The sequence below is a fragment of the Engraulis encrasicolus genome, chromosome 24 (genome assembly GCF_034702125.1).
Source record: "Engraulis encrasicolus isolate BLACKSEA-1 chromosome 24, IST_EnEncr_1.0, whole genome shotgun sequence".
Lineage (NCBI taxonomy): Eukaryota > Metazoa > Chordata > Actinopteri > Clupeiformes > Engraulidae > Engraulis > Engraulis encrasicolus.
The window spans coordinates 22723751-22745356 of record NC_085880.1 but is presented as its reverse complement, the minus strand read 5'-3'; the positions used below and the strand labels follow the sequence as shown (position 1 = coordinate 22745356).

The window sequence follows — 21606 nt, the reverse complement described above, 5'->3', positions numbered from 1 at the left end:
TTGAGCAACTTCTCTCTGAAATGCCTAACAAACGCGAAACCCCGCCTTTTAGGTGCTGCTTCATGACATTGTCAGCTACGTTTGCCAAGGCACTGCGCCATTTAGAATTATGAGTTTTTTAGATTTCAATTTTTAATTTTTCAATTTTTCATAATTCATATTCGAGAGTAGTTGTATTCCAAGGGTGAGGTTGTAATATGTAGAGCCAGAAACGAAGGCTTTCAAACAACACCCACAGGTCATCTCTTTTTGTGACTAACACCTGACTGATCTATTCAAGGCTGAATGTATAGCTGTCCTACCCTCACATGTGGAATCTTTCCTAGTCTGTTTCTCTCCCTTTAATATTCAGTGGTCCAGGATTCAACCCAAATGCAGTCCTGATGGGTGAGTATTTTTTTTTTTTTTTTCCTTGCTACTGAAAAGGCACACCAAGTATGAATCGAAATGCAGGGTTCGGTCGGGGTGCCCAAAGTGTCTGATTTTCACGTGAAAATGACCCTAAATGGGCCCCCCCCATGGTAACTAAATAAGCACCGCCCCCACTCCCGATGTATCCTTCTCAACGCCCCCCTAGGGACCACCCCAACATCCCCTGGGGGACTGTAGCGCACCCGTTGAGAACCACTAAGGTCCGCTGAACCGTTACTGAAAAACACTGAAAACCTAACAATAACCCCACCAGCAACTTGTCTTACAACCAGCTGACTCTGTGCTGGTTGGATCAAGTACACAGGTCTACTGGACACTCAGAAAAACACCTGCTAAATCATGCTAGCTATCACACATACAGTACATTCATCCCCAGTCAAAGTGGCTAGTAAGGTTTTTTTCACCAGCGTTTAGCTGGTTTGCGGGTGTTCATTTAGATCATCTAACAGATACAACACTCTTAGCCAGAGAAAGTGGTTCCCAAACGTTTTTCTCTTGTGTACCCTCCCCCCACTCTTTTTTATTATTACCATGAGTAACCTCCCTCAGTTATTCTCTCTACATCTCTTCCTCGGACAGTCCCCATGTGACTGCTCAATACATTTGTACATTTTTCAACGCACCTCCTGAAGTGTGCCCAAATACCCCTAGTGGTTCGAGTACCTGCTGAAGTGTACCCAAATACCTCTAATGGTACACGAACCCCCAGAAGTGTGCCCGAATACATGGGTTCAATTTTTTTGTTTTCTCCTGACTGCACGAAACTGAGCTGCGCACAACTCAACCTCTGATTGTTGGAAATCGCTGTCGGTCGAAAAAATTAGCTCACGTGGTTGGCTGCCAGTCCCTCCTCACAACACCATGTTTACATATAAAAAAACCCATCTATACCCCTAGTGGCTTGAGTACCCCTAGTAGGGAACCACTAACGCTGGGGACACATAGCAGGCAAAATGAGCAAAGCGAAGAGAGGTGAAATTCAGTGTTCCATTCTGACAGCTCAACCGTCATCAGGCCGTCGCAGCGAATCAAATCAAATGCAACATTTGTGATGTTGATTTGATTGGCTGCCGCAGGCGAAATTCATTCCTAACTTGCATAATATTAAACTTGGTCGAATAATTTCGCTTTGCTTCGCACCTGTTTGCTTTCCTTCGCCTCCTTCATAGGAATGATTGGCGAAGTTAACTTCGCTTGGCAAAATTCGTGTGTCCCTACCGTAAGCTGAGCTGTAATACCACAAATATATCTAACAGAGACAAAACTACTTTTTTCTTTTTCTTTTCTTTTCAGTCTACTTTTTTACTCACTCTCTCACCTTCATCTCCCACCCCCCCTCCATCTCTCTCTCACCTTCTATCTCCCTCCCTCTCACCTTCTATCTCCCTCCCTCTCTCCCTCTGTCCCCCCTCCCCCCACCCTCTCTCACCTTCTATCTCCCCTCCCTCCCTTTCGCCTTCTCTCTCCCCTCCCTCTCTCTCTCACCTTCTTCCTCCCCTCCCTCTAATCTTCTATCTCCCCTTTCTCTCTGTCTCTGTTTCTCTCTCACTCACCTTCTATCTCAGATATCTTCTTCTCAGTCTCCTTCTCCATCACCTTCTGCTGGAAATGGATCTTAGCCACCTCAGCCACCTTCTGGGCCTCTACACACACACACACACACACACACACACACACACACACACACACACACACACACACACACACACACACACACACACACACAATTAATATACGCACAAAACACACACATGCACGCATGCACGCACGCACGCACGCACGCACACACGCACGCACGCACGCACGCACGCACACACCCACACCCACACACAATTAGTACACTAATACAGTGTTTCCCATCCTTTTTTGAGCCTTTATTTCCCTTGAAAAAATCTTGCAGCACACCACCAACCAAAAATGTTGAAATAATGAAAACAAATGATTTCTGTAGCCGCGCCTATATTAATGTAGCCATTCTTATCATAGTGTATTGAATACCAATCAAATCAACACAAAACTGTACTTTTTATCATCTTTTATATTTCCTCTTTCAAATAGAAAGTGCACTTAACTTGTTCACTTTTTAAAAAGGCTATACACTTCAAAGTATCCCTACTATTTACACATTGCTATTCTGTCCAAAAACATTCCATTAGCAGTAATAGCATGCCCAACTCTTGGCCAATGTGTTTTGTGCATGGGGACGCAATCAGAGAAAACTTGTTTATTTTTTGGCAATGCCTTGCAAAATAGCAACAGCAGAAGACATTTTTCGGATCACATCAGAGTATCTTTGGGCGCACCAAAGGCTTTGTAAGCAGAGTAAAGGAAAGAAACCCAGATGTGATTACGCACTCTTTGGGACTTTTTGGATTTAGCTACAAGTTCAGCTACGTGTTAGCTAGCTTTAAGGGCTCTCTCATTTACCTTTGTGTTTTTTCTCATAAATGATGCCTGGTTTTCTGTCTGCTTACGCATGCTACCAAAATGGGCATTCTTGTTTTGAAGTGAAGGGTGTTTTGTTTGGAGATAGCGTCTAAAGCTTGCTTGGTACCATAGCTGTTGGATAATTTTTCACCACATACCAAGCACAATGGAATCGGTGCCGTTGCATCCCCCGTAGGCTACTCTCAGTATATTGCCTTGAGCTCAAGTTATTTGCCTTCTTTCATCTGCGTCCGAATTTTGTCCAGAGCCTTGTCCAGGACCCAGATCGCAGTTTATTTTTAGTTTCAAAAACTTTGCTATCCACACGCACTGGCGATACCTGAATCTGTCAAACAATAACAATGCATGACTAATTCTCTTATCTTTACTACAAAACAATTCGCTACCTGCTGCCACCTAGTGATAAGGAATTATTACATGATTAGGACGCCAGTCAACAGCAGACACTAGCCTACTAGACAATGACGTAGACATTATTTGCTGATAATAATGAATTCATTTTTTTTTTTAAACAAAAAAAACAAAAACAAGAATTTCCCACGGCACACCTGACGATCTCTCATGGCAAACTAGTGTGCTGCGGCACAGTGGTTGGGAAACACTGCACTAACACGCCCACATGTACTTAGCACAGACACATTTAGTAGACGTACACAAAACATGCATGTACACACTTGGCGCGCACAAACACACGCGCACGCGCACGCGCACACACACACACACACACACACACACACACACACACACACACACACACACACACACACACACACACACACACACACACACACACACACACACACACACACACACACACACTTAATACACAAACACACTTGGCATACGTACACACACGTCGTACACACACACACAAACACACTTAGTAGGGTAACTGACCAATAATAGCTCTCTTCCTCTCAGTCTCCGCCTCCTTCTCCACAACCTTCTGGGTCTGAGCTGTGATCAACAGACGCGTCTTCTCTGCCTCCCTGCGGAGAGAGGGAGGGAGGGAGGAGAGAAGAGTGACAGAGCCAGGGAGAGAAGGAGGGAGATGTTTAGCAGAAGCGTTTGTACTGTATTTCCCCTCTGCCATGTCTTTGGCTGTGTGTATTTGTGTGTGTGTGTGTGTGTGTGTGTGTGTGTGTGTGTGTGTGTGCGTGTGCGTGTGCGGATGTTTGTGTTTGTGTGTGAGATTTGGTATGTTTCCACTGTGCGTGGTGTGTTCATCTTGGTATGGGTTTGAGAGAGTATGTGTTTACAAGTGTACGTCTGTGGGCTGTATACATGTGCGTGTGTGTGTGTGTCTGTGTGCGCGTGCGTGCGTGCGTGCACGCGTGTGCGTGCTTACATGAGCTCATAGTTCCTCCTGATGGACTCTGGAATCTTCGGCTTTGTGACACGCACCGCCTGCAAGACACAAACACACATGCACATGCACATCCACACAGATTCAGATTCAGATTCAGATCACTTTATTTGTCCTATCAGAAGGGCAATTCAGTTTGCGGTCCCAGTCTCCATCAGTCAATGAATAGATAGTATAAATAAAAAAGAGTAGAAAATGAAATACAGAACCTAAAGGAAACAAAAAAACAATAAATAAATAGGAAAACAAAAACATACACATTTTAACACATACATTCAAACACCCTGTCCTGTCAGTGATGAGCAACCCTCAGTAAATTAAATGGTCAGTAATGAACTCTATCCCTACAACCTTGTTTAATAATCTAATAGTTGTAGGGATGAAAGATCCAGAGTTTTTGTTTTTGTCCTGACAGAATAATAGCGCCTCCCAGAGGGCATTAATGAAAATTCACCACCTAAAACATGGTCAGGTTGACTAATGATACTTTTAGCCTTTTGAACTACCTGTTTGTTAAACAGAGCACTCAGACTATTTAGCTGTGCTCCAATAATCTTTGATGACGTGTTAACAATACTGCTGAGACTGTTCTTGTCTTTGACTGAAAGGCTATTGAACCAGCATAAAAAAGAGAAAGTTAAGAGACTCTCAATAAAAGACTGATAAAAGTTACGTAAAATGGTTTTAGAGACACTGAAGGAGTTAAGCTTCCTCAGCAAATGAATTCTCTGTTGTCCCTTTTTGACAATTGTCTCAGTGTTTATATGGAACTTGAGCTCACTGTCAAATATTGTACCTAAGTACTTATAGGAGTCAACGATTTCCACATCCCCCCCATGTATGACACTTGCTATTGGTTTTGCCTTTGCCTTCCTAAAATCAATTATGAGCTCTTTTGTCTTGGCTACATTTAAATCTAAAAAAATATCGTCGCACCACTTCACAAATGAGGTCAATGCTAGCCCATGACTGGAATGTGGGCCTTGAAATAAAGATAGCAGTGCAGTGTCATCTGAAAACTTGACTAAGTGACTTCCTTGTTGGAAAGTCCTGCAGCTGTCGGTGTACAAAATAAAAAGTAAAGGAGAGAGAACACAGCCTTGCGGCGAGCCCGTATTTGAGGAAATGGGTTGTGATAGTTGACCATTTACAAATACTCGATGTATTCTATCTGTTAAAAAAATTAAAAGTAGCAGCAATAGTTGATTAGATAGCTGGAAATCCTTTGCTAATCTCTCAATCAGGATATGTGGCTGCATTTTGTTAAAAGCAGAAGAAAAATCTGCGAATAAAAGCCTAACATGGGACCCAGGCTTCTCCAAGTGTTGATATGCTGTGTCTAAAATAAAGAGTTTTGCGTCGTCCACACTTCTACCAGTTTGATAAGCAAAGTTTGTAATGGATCCACACACACACATGCACGCACACACACGCATGCGAATGCACAGGCACAGAAACAGAAACACAAACACACACACACAGCAGGTGAATTACAATGTTCGCTAAATATAAATCTATGAAGTCGAGCAGTTTTTGTGTGGTTACCCACTTTTTGTGACCTGGATGGTGAGACCAACCATGTGTGTGTGTTCCTCTGTGTGTGTGTGTGTGTGTGTGTGTGTGTGTGTGTGTGTGTGTGTGTGTGTGTGTGTGTGTGTGTGTGTGTGTGTGTGTACTCGTCAAAGAAAAAAAGGTGAGAGTCTGTGGCGGAGGCAACCATTTTGGTGGTTTCATGAATAACGAATGAAAGTCGATTTTCAAATGTTTCTTTCCCCAAAATACAATTTTGTTGTACTATGAAGAAGCACCAGCAGATTGTAGGAAAAAATAATAAAGACAGATGTTCTCTAGGTTAATAGTAGGCAAATTAATAATAGCCTATTATTACCTAGGTGGCTGACATCAAAATCATAATTGCACACGTTGCAAAATGAGTCATAGAAGCTGAGGGGCGGGAGCATGACAAATAGCTCTCTTGACACTTGGCCAGGGGCGTTTGAGGAGTATGCACACTTTTTCTTACTCACTCTCTCTACGTTAGTTAGTTAGTTAGAGCTTTATTTGTCCCCATGGGGCAATTGTTCTTGCATTTCACTCGCTGGCACAATACACATAAGACACAGTGAGACATATAGCCTAACAAGCCTATAAACAAGCACATAGAACATAAAACATAGAACACAGAAATTGACACATTGGGTGGCTGCATAACTACTTGACCTCATTCAGTGCTTTTATCGCTTGGGGAATAAAAGAGAACTTTGACCTATTTTTGGACAGGAGAGCAGGAGTTGAAAGGAGGACAGTGGATGTGTGTAATGAGAAATGATGTTGTCAGCCTCATCTGCTCATCTGCTGTATACCCTCATCTGCCGTCACGAGTAGGCACATAGGCCTACATAGGAGAATAGATGTCTTAATAGGTTACTATCGCTGACATATATACTTTTAACCATACTTGACTATGGATCATTCCGTATAGCGCGACAAAAACACACCTGTTCACAAAACTTGCTGAAAACTGGGGTTGCATTGTGGACATAAAATGGGCAAATGCACCATTGTTTGGGGGACAGCATTCCTACAACTTGGTAATGGTATCACATGCTACGGGTGTAGCCTACGAGTCCGAGCACACGCAGTGTGCCTACCTTTATCGTTATTATCCCTAGTGAAATGATCCGACGTAGAGAGAAAACAAATTAAGTTCACTGCTAATCTGCCAATGTATAGTGCAGCAGTTAGGTCCAATATCTTACCGTCAGTTAAACACATTTTCTCACTCTGAAGTATTCAATATAATTTTGGTGAAATGTCAAAACAAGCATCAACATTAAACACTTTAGGTTTTCTTTTGCCTTAAGACATGTACAAGTTTTTTATCTTTTACCTAGGTAAAAAACTTTTACATGTCTTAAGGTAAAAGAAAACCTAAAGTGTTTAAGTTGAACAGTTAGACATAATGAGCCTAATACATAAGCATCAACATTGCCGTCAGATAAGGCGAAATATTGGAAGAACCATGTAGGACGACAGACCTGCAGCGGCGGCTATTTTATTTTCACAAGTGGACGGGGTCAGCTGATTGAAAACAATTCCCAATTCCCAAAACCCTGCTAAAAGCCCAATTCCCTTTGAAACAGCGATTTGGACAGTGCTCACTTGTAAAAGGAAAGCAACAAGGTGGATAATAGGAGGAAAAGGGGAGACACGTGTGTTTTTCACGACAACGTTTCAGCAGCAGCTGCAGCTCTTCTCTCATACTGTCTGCGATAAGAGGAGCCTCGGAAAGTTTGCCGGGAGCGACAGACGTCTGAACTAGCGCTCTGATTGGTGGAGGTTTCCCCCTCACATGTTGCTGGCCAATGGGAAGGTCAGCGCAAGATTGATTCAAGTCAAGACAGAGAAATTTGTAAGGGCCCTGTAAACACGCTCTGCTTTCGAATTTCGAGACAAATCGTAGCACTATAATTTGATACCGAAGTCCGTAATGCCCCCTGTAATGCCCCCCCGTAATGCCCCCTGTAATGCCCCCCGTAATGACCCTCACCTGAATGGTGAGTCCAGGTGCCATGTTGTGCAGATCCTTCTGCAGCGCCGTCCTCAGATTCTCATCAATGACGTCTGCAGAACACACACACACACACACACACACACACACACACACACACACACACACACACACACACACACACACACACACACACACACACACACACACACACACACACACTTCAGAAATCCAATAAAGACTACAACTGTGCGTGTGTTTGAGGATGATATTTTTCAGGAATTCCCATGGAATGGGAGTCAAACTTTTAGCGATCCCGTGATTGGAATGGGACGGGAATACAAATTAACTAGAGCTCACGTTCAGTACAATAAACTATTTAATTCTATATACTACTGACAACATTTCATCCGAATCTCAAACGAAAATATTGTCATTTAGAGCCGTTACTTGCAGAAAGCTACAAATTAACAAAAAAAAATGCTGTGTTTTCAGACCTCAAAAAAATCCAAAGAAAACATGACGATATTCACTTTAAAACAGCATAATAGTAATGTGTTAATTTAGGAAGAGTTCAGAAATCAATAAATGTTCTAAATGACAATATTTTAATTTATGTAGTTATGTAGGATATGTAGTTTATAGAATATAAACTACATGTAGTTTATAGAATTAAATAACAATGCTCATTTTAGTTATGTAGGATATGTAGTTTATAGAATTAAATAACAATGTTCATTTTACTGTGTGAGTGTGTGTGTACGTGTGTGCGTGTGAGTGCGAGTGTGTGTGCGGTCTCTCATCAAACAGTTCTATGTAAACCTCCTGGAGTGTGAATGTGAGTGTGTGTGTGTGTGTGTGTGTGCGGTCTCTCACCAAACAGTTCTATGTAAACCTCCTGGAGAGTGTGTACGCTGCAGAACTGGTTGAGCTCGTGGTGGATCTTGTTGAAGATGAGAGTCTTGTCGTAGTCAGCTGTGTAGTTCCTCACAATGTCCACCACTGTTCTCACACACACACACACACACACACACACACACACACACACACACACACACACACACACACACACACACACACACACACGCACACGCACACGCACACGCACACACGCACACACGCACACACGTTAAGCAACTGGGCATAAAGAGAGGGCCTACAAATAACACAGTCAGTTTAAATGAGTTGTGTTCTGTGACAGTCTCATGTATGTTTTCGACGTCTTGTTAGATCCACCTTCTTTGGTGGTAGTAGGCAAAGCTAGCTGTTAGCTTCCTGTTTTGTTGGTGTAAAGCAAAACTAGTTCACTTTTAACAATGACACACAGTGTTGACTGTTCTTCACAGAAACTTCATTTAAAATCGTCTTACTAATACTGTCAGTATTAATTAATGTTTTGGTGTGTTGGTGGACACACTATGGCAGAAAGATCTTTTCAAATGTGTTTTACTGTTGGCCCACATGCACCATTAATATATAGTGTAATAAGACTTACAGATGGTGTGTTATAGGAGTACGGTATGAGTGGACCCAGCCTACAGCTCACACTCATATGCAACAGTAAGTGCAGGCACACTTAATTTATGATAAAAGCTTTTTATGAGGAAGAAGAACTAGGAGGAACACACACAGGCTTTTAATATGTGTGTGTGTGTGTGTGTGTGTGTGTGTGTGTGTGTGTGTGTGTGTGTGTGTGTGTGTGTGTGTGTGTGAGTGCGTGCGTGCGTGCGTGGAGCGAGTGAGTGCACGCACGTATGTGCGTGTGCGCGTGTACCTACCAGCAGTAGGCACCAGCATGTTGACAACCTCAATTCGGTCAAAGTAGATCATCACTCCTCCACTGCAGACACACAACCAAGACAACGCGGTTACTCTGTGTGTGTGTGTGTGTGTGTGTGTGTGTGTGTGAGTGTGAGTGTGAGTGTGAGTGTGTGTGTGTGTGTGTGTGTGTGTGTGTGTACTAGCAAACAGCAATAACTTTATAACTAATGTTCAAGAGAAGAGCCGTAGACATACCTGGTCCCATATGTGCTAGTGTGTGTGTGTGTTTGTGCATGCGCCTGTTGCATGGGTGTGTGTTTATATCTCGTAACTTATAAAACATGTAATTTTTCAAGAGGCCTAGGAACACAGATGTACAGAGGCACGTGGTGGTGTTAGAGACTGGGCATATTCAAGAGAAGAGAGGTACCTGGTTCCACAAGGGACGTTCTTTATCTCATCCGTCTGCAGTGTTGTCTGGATGGAGATGGAGAGAGAGGGAGAGGGAGAGAGTTTTTAGTAACGATGTCCCAACTAGGACCGTTGGGACTTCCAAAAAACGTTAGCCTAACCAGCATAAAAAAACAGACTAAGACGAACTTTAACACGACTTGAGGGGGGAAAAGTCTATGATCATGGCACCTATCAATTGCAAAGTTAAGATGACTAATTTGCAACACTACTGCTGGGAGGAGTTCATATATTTCTTACAAAATGTTTTCATGCACTTTTTTTAAGTTTCTTTTTTTTTTGTTGGTCTTTTACGACGTTATTGATGACAGGACCGTTTGAGAGGTGGAAAGGAAGCGAATGGGGAGAGAGATGGGGAGGGATCGGCACATGACCCGGACCGGGAAACGAACCTGGGTCGGCCGCATGGCAGACGAGTGCCCTGCCGGTTGCCCACGGCAGGGACTTGCGTGCACTTTTGATGAGACCAACGGCATAGAGACACTTGTACTGTTCATAGAGTACTGTTCAAAAAACCTCAAACCTAAAACCTCCATCCAAAAGCAAGTTCCGTAGGCCTCCAACCTGAGGCAATTCTAGAGTAAGCCGGGGCCCCAAGCGAAAATTCAAAAGAATGAACATTCACAACAAATTGCCACTACCGTACTTAAGTTTAAATCTTAGCTGTTATTAACCATCTATAGGCTTGGGGGCTGGTAATAAGATAGCCTGCCTAGTCTCTGCCTCCAACCCAAAATATAAAAGGGGTTTCAACGTGTTGGATGAATGAGATTCTAGAACCTTCAACAGCTGACGATCTGAACCATATTGCAGATTTTAAAATCACTCAAGGTATTTACAGTAGGAACATTTAAGGTATTTAGAATAGTGTGACATGGAGCACACTTCCCCTACTGGTTTGTAGTAGTTGCATAGCCAAATCAAATGAGGGGGGAATCCAATAGCATGAACGAGTTCAGGTTTAACTTGCAATAGCGCCAGCCTATCTTTTCATCGTCTACTGTAAGTACACATAATATCTCATCTCTCGTCTGCAGTGTTATCTGGATATTGAGAGAGAGAGAGAGAGAGAGAGAGAGAGAGAGGAAGAGAAAGAGAAAGAGAGAGCTTGGCAGAGATAGATGGATAGAGAGAGAAGGAGACATGTAAAGACAGTTTTAGCAATGATGCGCTGGTCTTTTTTTTTAACACTCTCCCCAACTCAGCCGGCCGGCCAAACCAGCATTTAAAAAGAAAAAAAAAATCAGACAGTAGCTACTAACCTTAACCTACTCGAGGGGGAAAGATCATGGCACCTACCAATTACAAAGAAAAGAGGACTAATTTGCATCACTACTCTCTGCTGGGAGGAGTTAAAAAATAGCGATTATGCAAGGTTTGCGTGCACTTTTGACGAGACCAACGGCATAGAGGAACTCTACATACTGTACATAGAACAGTGGATGAAGTCTGTTCATCACCCAAAAGCAAGCCCAGTTGCCTACAACTAAACTCTTCTGACTGAGGTCACCTGGATGAGATTCTAGAACCTTCACGTCAACAGAACAGCTGACGATCTGAACCATGCGCCGGATTTTAAAGGTAATTTATAAACAGTCTCATGTTGTTGCACCATACAGAATATCTTGACATGGAACACACTTTCCCTACTGGTTTGCAATAGTTGCATAGCCAAATAAAATGAGAAAAAATTACATGAAAGAGTTTGGGTAAACTTGATTAATTCATTAAACGTCAGTTGATTCACCTTATCGATCGACTTTCGATTAATTGATAAGCAGCGTTTTCCCCCCTAAAATGTCAATATTTCCCAAAAGAAACTATTAAATCTAACAATTTAAAATAAAAACTGAGATAAAATACTACATTTAAATGAATTCTATTTAAATTCTTGGTAACACTTTATTTTAGGGATACATCTATTAGCACTAATCCAAAGGTGCTTTAAATAGTCCCACTATTCCCAGTCAATTAATCGATTAATTGTTTACATTCCTTCTTGCAATAGAGCCAGCCTATATTTTCAAAGCCTACTGTAAGCTACATAATATTTTAGGGCAGTTTACAGCAATATCACATGAGACATTGCATGGAAGTCACCGTAGTGAGAACTGAAACCCAAACAAAGCTGACCATTTCAAAAGGTAGGCTTCTTCTGATGACTTAGTTACTGCAATGTGCACTACTGTCTAGTCTGTGTGCGAAATGGTCTATGTAGGGCTGCATGATTATGATAATCACGATTATTTGGATCAAAATTGAAATCACAATTATTAATTATGATTCAATAACAACTTAACTTTTGTGCAGAAAATCATTAAACAAAATATAATCAAGAATGTATTATAGGTAAGGGGATTAACCAAATTAAACTGAATTGTAAAAATTATGTGTAAAAGGCAAATCATATCACATCCAAGCACACGCAGCGTTATTATGTCGTTATTATCCCTAGTGAAATTATCTGACGTAAAGAGAAAACTAATTTAGTTCTCAAAGAGAACTGCGCTCATCCATCACAAGCCGTCTGGCTCTGCCATCCAGTCGCTCTAGGTACTCCCAGTCAAGATTGTTCTCCGTTGTGGTACCCAAGTGGTGGAACGGTCTCCCAGAGGCAGCAAGACTAAGCACATCTCTTGCAGCCTTCAAGAAACAACTAAAGACCTTCCTCTTTCGAGAGAATCTACTAGACTAATGCTTGAACTGGCCTTGCCCCAGGGCAGACTCCTGACATGATGTTTAGTTTAGTTTAGTTTGTGTGTGTGTGTGTGTGTGTTTGTGTACTCGTTATTTACTCTTTAAAAAAATAATAAAAATAAATTAATAAAAATAACCCCTCTTTGCAACTGCACTTGTTGTTCTGTATATCTCCTGTGCATTTCATATTTGCTTGTGATGTTGGCTTGAATATGTCCTCTTTTGAAAGTCGCTTTGGTTATAAAGCGTCTGCCAAATGCAATGTAATGTAATGTAATGTAACTTATCTGCCAATTTATAGCGCAGCAGTTCGGCTCAATATTTTACCGTCAGTCGAATACATTTTCTCACTCTGAAGTATTCAATATCGTTTTGGTCAAACATCAAAACAAGCATCAACATTGCCGTCAGATAAAGCGAAACATTGGGAGAACCATGTAGGACGACAGGACCCCAGGAAGAATAGCTGTGGCATTGCCACAGCTAATGGGGATCCAACAAATAAACAAATAAACAAGACCTGCAACGGAGGCTATTTTATTTTCACAAGTGGACGGGGTCAGCTAATAGTAAAACAGTTAACAATTCCCAAACCCTGCTAAAAGCTCAATTACCTTTGAAACAGTGATTTGGAGAGTGTTCATGTATAAAAGGAAAGAGACAAGGTGGATAATAGGAGGAAAAGGGGAGACACTTTTTTTTGGCGACCACCTTTAAACAGCAGCTGCAGTTCTTCTGTGTCTGCGACTCGTGGAGCCTCGGAAAGCTGGCCACGCACCACAGACGTCTGAACTAGCGCTCTGATTGGTGGAGGTTTCTCCCTATAACGTTGCTGGCCAATGGGAAGGTCAGCGCGAGACTGTTTCAAGTCAACACAGAGAAATTCGTAAGGGCCCTGTAAACACGCTCTGCTTTCGAATCATCAAGTATTTTGAATATACAAATCATAGCACCATAATTTGACATCGATGTCCGCAATGGTTGCCAACCCCCCCCCCCCAAAAAAAACTCTCTGTTTCTACACGATTTAAAAAGCGATTATCGCCAAAAAGCGACAAGTTTGCAGGTATGCACTATGTTGCCCACAGTGCGATCACGATTAAATCATGATATTCTTTAAATAAAAAAAAAAAACATTGCGGCCAACAATGCGATTTTCGGTATGATTAAAAAAATGCAATTAATTTTGATCAATTAGGTCAGTGTGTGGCCTAGTTAACACAGGAAAATATTGAGAAGAGAATAAAATGCGAGATGGGGATCCAATGGGGATGGAGATCTAAGATCTGTATGTTTATTCAGTAAGACAGAAAGTGGTGCGTGCAAGTGTGCCTTATTGAACCTCAAGATCTCAGAAAGGTCCTTCATGCAAAATATGCGTTTTCACTGTTTTTGGACCCACCCTGCCAACCGACATTGAAAGAGTATTACCCAAATCATTCGATTCACGGCTAGAGCAGCGCATAGTTCCTACTTCCCTAATTGCTAGGGGTTGTAGTTTCCCTGAACTCGCCAAACTTCTTTTTTACACAAATGTTTTCTTTTTTACTTACAACACAGCAGTATCAATGAACACCACACGCACGCACTTTATGTACATAGAAAAACACACTGTATTTGCATATTCATACACACAATTAGTTACATGCATGCAGTCTCAGAACATAGCAAGCAAAAAATACAGACACACCCTGTGTATTTGCATAAAATTACATATTTTCGGAGCAACACACACATTACACACACGCGCGCACACACACAAACACACACACACTACACACCTGCACAGATCTGTAAGTAGTGATGAAAGGCAACATGATGTGGTATCCTGGACCATTTGGAGACGTCAGGAGAGCTCCTCCCCTGCAAACGCAAACACACACACGCACACGCACACACTGCTGTTTGAATCAACAAAAACAATATAAAAGGAAATATTTCACTTCTGTATTCAAACTGCTGCCAAGAACCCATGAAAGCCATTGTTCACCATCACAGAACAGCAAAAGTGAAAGTGAAAGTGAAGTGACAGCATTCTTGACATAGCAATTATGTTACAAACATCCACATTCTTCAACTGATTCTAACGTTTTGGCATTCCATTACATGATATGTTTGAGTAGGCAGGCCGTGCCCTCCTAGTGACACAACACTTTCGGCGTTGCAACTAGTCAGGTCAAGAGCAATGCAAGTACTTTCTGAGTTCCCGCAAATACGGGATTTCCTCGCTCTTTGCCGATAAGCAAACAACCATAAGCACACCAAAGGAGGCAGGTCAACCATGCCGTTTGGGAAACGTTAATCGTTATGCTCTTGGTCAGACCAAGTCTCCAAGAGATTTGAACGTTGATGATAATCAGGCTAATGTTTCAGTATTGGGGCAGTCGTGGCCTAGTGGTTAAGGATATGGGCTTTACGAATGTAGATCAGAGGGTTGCATGTTCGCATCCCATCCTTCCACTCCCTATCTCACCCTATGGCTAAGGTGCCCGTGTGCAAGGCACCTCACCCCACACTGTTCCAGGGACTGTAACCAAGTCACTTTGGACAAAAGCGTCAGCTAACTGTAACATAATGTAATATTGAAGAAATGTATGAGGTGGAGTTTCCTGCTAGATTTGACAGTGATTTGACCCTTAACTTGAAAGTGTTGTTTAGTAACTTATTGCGCTTGTGTTGTGCAATAGCCTACTGCACTTCCTTCTACATTTCATAGTGTTTGGGATTGGATAGTGCCCTTTATGCTCAACTGTAGTACACGTCCATGTGACCCCCTTACCTGTAATAAACTCCATAATGTTTCCCCGTACATGAGAGTGAAAAGTGAAAGCCCAACTGGGAAAACTCCAACTCCCATTGTCATTAGGCCCGTTTCCACCAAGCAGTACAGTATGGTACGGTGCAGTTCGGTTCGCTATTGTGTGAGTTTCCATGACAAAACTTCCCGAACCGTACCCAATAAAGGGTACCAAACCGTACTGGAAAATGGTACCCTTCAGGAGGGGTACCAGTTTATGGTTCGACAATTATCTGCGTTTGTCCCTAAATATAAACATTGCTCCCGCGATTAACTTCAAAATAGCAACGGACATAACTGACAGGCTGATATAGGCCTGCATATCTGCCTTTCTCTTGATTATTAATTTTAAAATGGAGAAAAGAAAGATCTGGACAAACGTCTGAAATTCAGACGTTTTGGAGGATAATGAGGGAAGAGTACAGCTCTCAACAGGGAAGAGGCAATCCAATGGAAGTGGGGTGGATTAAAAAAAAGAAATGTCCCTCCAGGAATTTGAATTTATTTTGCGATATGCAACTTTTACGCAACTTTGACAGCCAACCCCTGTGAATTCAGCGCAGTGTTGCACTTTTCACCAAATAGGCCTACTTTAACTGTTGCACAACTAAACTACCTTCCGCGTCTTTTTCATGGCTTTTCAAGTCTGTGATGGTGAAATTAACGCATGGTAGATCCACCTTCTTTGGTCTCGTTTCGGAAAGCGGGGAAGTAAGCAACAGACTGGTTGCCTAGCAAGTCACACGCAACATACTCCCCAGCAGCTGGAGCAGCGCAGAAAAAAAGAGATTTTACTGTGAATCTACCAGAGGTTACGCCAAGTTTGGTGTAATAAGCAGCCATGTGTGTAACACTAATATGAAAACAAAAAAGCCTCCATTGCTGTCGCAACAACAAAACTTAACAACCGCTTGCTGTCTGTGTTCGATGTGCCAGCCTCTAGCTGGCTGTCACGCGCCTCTCGCTGATTATAGTCCCTTTTGCGGCGGAGACACAACTGTACCGGACCGCACCAAACGCATTCCGTACCAAATTGGTAGATACTGAACCGTACTGTACCGTACTGCTTGGTGGAAACGTAGCTATTGTGACACAGCACTCCACAGCACTCAAGTGTACGCTGCTCACAACGAATTTGCATTTATGCCTCATCCGTGCAAGGGGGCAGCCCCCAATGGCGGCCCATGGGAGCAGTTGAGCGGAACAGTCCTTGTACCATGCTTGGGGTACCTCAGTCATGAAGGAGGATGGGGGAGAGCACTGGTTAACCAGGACTGGTCAGGAGTCGAAACGCCTACCTTCGTGCTACAAGTCTGACGCCCTAAGGCCCTCGGTATGCTTGTTGTAGGATACGCGTGCGCGGCACGATTCGCGCATGAGCGTGTTAACTTGCGTAGTTCATGTCAATTTTACGCACGTTAGATACTGCAGCCAAACGTGTGCGCTGGGGGCGATCGAAAGAAAGACTGCACAGTTCCACGTGAGTGCTTCTAGAGAAAACGACGATTGGCCGCAACTTTTCAAGAGCATCGCATTGAGCTTGTCCCAATTTACAAACATTCAATTTGTGATCAGATTTCCCCGTTGCACTTTAACAAAGGAGCGTGCAAATTTAGAAGTAGTAGCAGTATTGTCTCCTTGCCCGGGAAGTCCTTTTTGATTTGCTTTCCTTACAGTCTGTGTTCCTAATTTCCGGATCGCAATGCTGTTCTCTCTGCCCCCTGGATGATACCACCAGTATTTTGCGTGTTGGTCTACTGCTTTCAAAGCAAGCATGTGCAGTCGGTGGCTCATGGTGGCGTGCGTAATTTGCGGCTCGCAGCAAGCGTACCGAGGGCCTATCCCCTTACCCATGACAGCCCAAACATAGCCCATTCTGTGGCACAGCACCACAGGATAAACAGCGAGCACCACTTTGATCAACAGCCACGCATACATGGATCAATGGGGGTATACGCACGGCACTTGCACTACCCAATGTGTTTTGGCTGTAGCCCCAAACAGTTCTACTGTTGGGCAGCCATGGCCTAATGGGTAGGGAGCTGCCATTAAGATAAGAGGGTTGCAAGGTCGAATCCCTTCCCGCCCTTATCTCTCCCTGCACCTCCAGCACTTAACCCTAGAGCTGATATAAAACCCAGACGATCCGGTTGGAGAGCCGGATCAAGACCTCATCCGGACAGACCGGATGGCTGTCGTGCATTGATCCGCCAAAGGCGGGTCAGACGGCATTTCATTAATATGTCAACAAAATGGCAGTTACAGCGCGAGAAATTGTGAAACCGGAATATATCCTCTTTTAGTTGACTACAACAGCCATTCTCTAAACTCTCTAGTATGCTGTTCAGTCACGAACACTCACTGAGTAAAACTGAACCAACTCCCACCTCGTCATTCATCGAGCCCGTTTGATCCGTCCTGCCTGTTGTGGCCAATTGAGTCGCGGATCCCCACTCCCTATGTGCTTCTGACTCTGTTGAAGTCTACATTTCTAAATGTTAACAGTGCTCTGCCAACGCGTTTACATCTCAGTCTGTAGGCTACTCTTTTATAGAAATTATAGTCTACAGACGTGACTCTACTATCACTCACTGCGTTACAGCGTACAGACTTTAAAGCCACTGCTTTCACTCCCCTCGTCCGAGTCAGCAGCGGCGCCCTCGGCGACTCGGTGAGACGAATCCTGACCGAGTTTTTGGTAGCAGCGAATCCCCTACGGATCGGATCAACACTTAAGTTTCGTTTTTGCCACGAGTGTGCAAGTCGCAAGGCAACTCTGCAGCGGAAGCGAGTGGTCATCTGCTGCTCGCCTCCTGACTGTCCCTGCTCAACTAGACTTCTGCTCCCAAATATTTGACTTTTAGTCTTCTTAAATACAATCACACGCATTATTTATTGCAAAATCAGGAACATGCCGTTTCACTGCTGCCAAAGGCTCTTCGAGTCGTGGTTGCATGTTTAGTGAGGAGACCCAGGTGGGTCGGATCGCAGCATGAGTTTAGGAACTGTGACGATTCATAAAGTGAGTTTTGTTGATCAAACTGTCTTACTCTTTGATTTATCAACGTGAATTGATAAATGGGACAACAAAGGCGAGGCGCATAGCTACTTAACGGCAGAAACGTTTTTAAAAATACATTATTATTATTTATTTTAAATAAGTGATCCGAGTGATCCGTCTAATCCGGATACCCTCCTTGGAATGATCCAATCAATCCGGACAAAGATTCGAATTAAGCACCTCTACTTAACTCCACATTGCTCCAGAGACTGTAACCAATACCCTGTACCTAAATAACTACTTTTCTTGGAATAATATGGTCAGCCAAGTAATACAATGTAAAGTAATTAAAGCAGTTTGGTCTGTGGGAAACACCCCCTTACCTGTAGTATACACCCACGTGACCCTCATCGATGCGGTGAATGGAGGAGTGCAGGAGAATCACCATGACTCCCGACATAGCTGCCACCACTGCCCCCACGTGCGCCATGGTCATCCTCACCTGGAGCTGGACACACACACTACATTTATCATTATCCAACAGTAGGCATTCCCCTATGTGAGGGTGCAACCATCGCTATGGATAGTAGCAGTCAGCTAAATGCAATAATGTGGCGGAGCGCTTCTTGACACTGTGGACTGTCAGCCTGTCAAACAGAAGAATGTCGTAGGGAGGAAGTGTGTAAATGTGCACCCAGCCGTGCCGAAGTTCAGGAGTTATTTAGTGTGTAGACCATTTACTTGTCAGTTGTTGACAGTTTACTTTCCGAGTGTAAACAGTACCACCCTTGCTTTACCACTAAGATAACACGGTCCCGACATCCAAGACAGAAGACACGTCGCAGAGAAATGTAAATCATGGGGTTCATGCCTCCATCCCGGATCAAAGACACGTCTCAGAGAAATTCCTCAGTCTCGCTTTCACATTGCCCAGTTGTTCACAGACTGGCCATTCCCCTGGCAAATGTGTAATTTCACTGAAAACAGCCCTGGGACAATGACAGCATCTAACGCTAGTACAGTAGACAGAAACAGTAGGCTATGATCCACAAGGAAAACTTGTTCGCCTTACACACTGCCTACGCAAATCGGTCAGTCGCTGACGGATATCTTATTTCATTGAATGGTCAAAGATAAGCTAACCGTCTTCTCTCTTGTCTACACACAGCTGTGGTTAGCTGGCTGACACAGCATGACTGAATGCGTCTTGTCCCCAGGTCTTGCTTTGGATCGGTGGACTGTGAAAGGCGTGAGTATTTTGGATATCGCCTCTTGCTAAGAGCATTAGCAGCTGTGTGACAGAGCTGCAGCCACTTGGGCGGCCATGCTAACTGACAGCACAGGCTAATTACTAGTGCTAGCTAGCGTTGTCAAAGCAAGCAGGCTACTTGACGCCCACTGGTAACACTGAGCATTCCCTTGACATGGTTCACAAAATACAGCATAAAGTTGTCTGTAACATTGTATTTGCACCGCTTAAGATGACTATGGTCCATTACAGCAACACATTTCAATGGAAAATGATGCACGCCTCTTCCTTTCCAAGTTAGCTTGTTGGTTTAGATGTGTAACATCAGTCCAGACTGGTTGGTGCTCTATGTTTTACATTTTTGTGTGCTCCCATTTACTTTTTTCGCTCATAAACTGACTGCAGATGTGACATAGAACATTAGGAGATCAAAAGAAGGCCAAATTACGCGGCTGGTTTTGCTTACCTGTCAATCAATTACAGACAACTTGTCTCAGACATTTTACATGCATCCCACTTTCGACACCTTCCCAATAGATTTCACCACTCCCGCATCAGCAAATCGCGCTTTCCGGACCCTGCAACGGACAGCGGGAGCTCGCCAACGACGGCAAGCAGCAAGGTTTGGACACCGCGCTACAAGCTGTCAAATTAAGAGTTCAATAAAAGGGGCCACACAGCCTACCTTTTTTCTGTGCTCTTAGATATGTTTTTCTTCCGCGTAGGCCTATCTGTCACCACCACAGAAAAGAAAGAAATCCATGCTCAAGATTCATTAGTAGCCTAGTAGCCTACTATAGCACTGTTATCGTATGCCTGCAATTAATAGGCCTAGCCATGACATGACTCCACAAAGACAATATTATTTGCAAAACACCCATATTTACACATTTATATTGTATAAAGCAAATACAATAGTCTTAATGCTACATTGTCACATAGCCCATGGGTCAATCTTTTTGGTGGGGAGAGTCTCAACAATACCAAATTTTCAAAAATAATTTTATTTTTTAAGAGTTATAGGCCTATCATTTTAAAAACACTGAATACAATTAAGAGCATGTATTTAAATTAAGCCCAACAATTTTAGAGTGTAGCCTAACTGTCAAGTTGTTATTTTTATTGATAGAAAGTAAGTAGCACTATAGGCCTATAGGTCATTAACATTAATGTCATCTTCATTGTGGCTGGGTGTCTGGGGGTCCTATCCCTCAAAATGTTGTATTTAAATGTAATTTCCTGCATTTTAATATCCTGTGTCCCGTGTCAACGCAATACGGAACCTGTACTTCTATTTATAAATCATATAGGACGATTCCATATTTCAAGGGACGGTTGGCAACTATGGGTCAGTAAGAGCTAGATACAGTTCTCAAAAGAGCCACATCCCGAGCCATAGGGTCCTGACTCCTGACCCCTGATCGCCTTTATGAATCAGTGTTGCAAAAAAAAAAATGAACCTGTAGGAAACAGCTGTCCCAACGGGTAGGCCTATGTTCCACTTAATTCCCGCCATCATTTTACGAGATCAAAGCGAACCAGTCACTCTATTTTAATAGTCTATGATGTGATAATGCCAGTAAAAACTAGTTACCATTGTCTTTCATTTTGGGGGATTCCTGATAATCAGCACATTTTGAAAACTTCTATAGTGTTGATTTACTAACATGATACTGAACGATTCCATTCGCGCAGACGAAGTCGTGAATGGGCCAGTGAGCAGGTGCGCTGCATAATATGTGGTCGCCCCGGGTTCAAGTCCTGCTTGGCGACATGTTATAGAAATGAAAACTTCATAACATACTTTTGCCTATTCTCTCCTTTGATGTCGGTTTGTGGCTGGCTTCTTTTGCTATCAAGCATAGGCCTACAG

At 43.1% G+C, this 21606-nt stretch overlaps 1 protein-coding gene across 2 annotated transcripts in view; it reads right to left on the bottom strand.

Moving 5' to 3' along the window:
- erlin1 (ER lipid raft associated 1) overlaps window positions 1-20323 on the bottom strand; it is a 117942-nt gene extending 97619 nt beyond the window's left edge. The window contains exons 1-10 of one of the 2 annotated variants that reach the window (XM_063191481.1): window positions 20200-20323; window positions 18868-19005; window positions 14468-14549; window positions 9949-9995; window positions 9536-9597; window positions 8634-8759; window positions 7797-7870; window positions 4229-4287; window positions 3778-3869; window positions 1986-2075 (exon numbers count right to left, since the gene is read on the bottom strand). In XM_063191481.1, the coding sequence (XP_063047551.1) occupies window positions 1986-2075; window positions 3778-3869; window positions 4229-4287; window positions 7797-7870; window positions 8634-8759; window positions 9536-9597; window positions 9949-9995; window positions 14468-14549; window positions 18868-18980 (745 nt within the window). In that variant the 5' untranslated portion in view covers window positions 18981-19005; window positions 20200-20323. The remainder of the gene's footprint in view (window positions 1-1985; window positions 2076-3777; window positions 3870-4228; window positions 4288-7796; window positions 7871-8633; window positions 8760-9535; window positions 9598-9948; window positions 9996-14467; window positions 14550-18867; window positions 19006-20199) is intronic. The other variant, XM_063191479.1, reaches the window with a different exon arrangement.
- Window positions 20324-21606: the final 1283 nt, after the last annotated feature.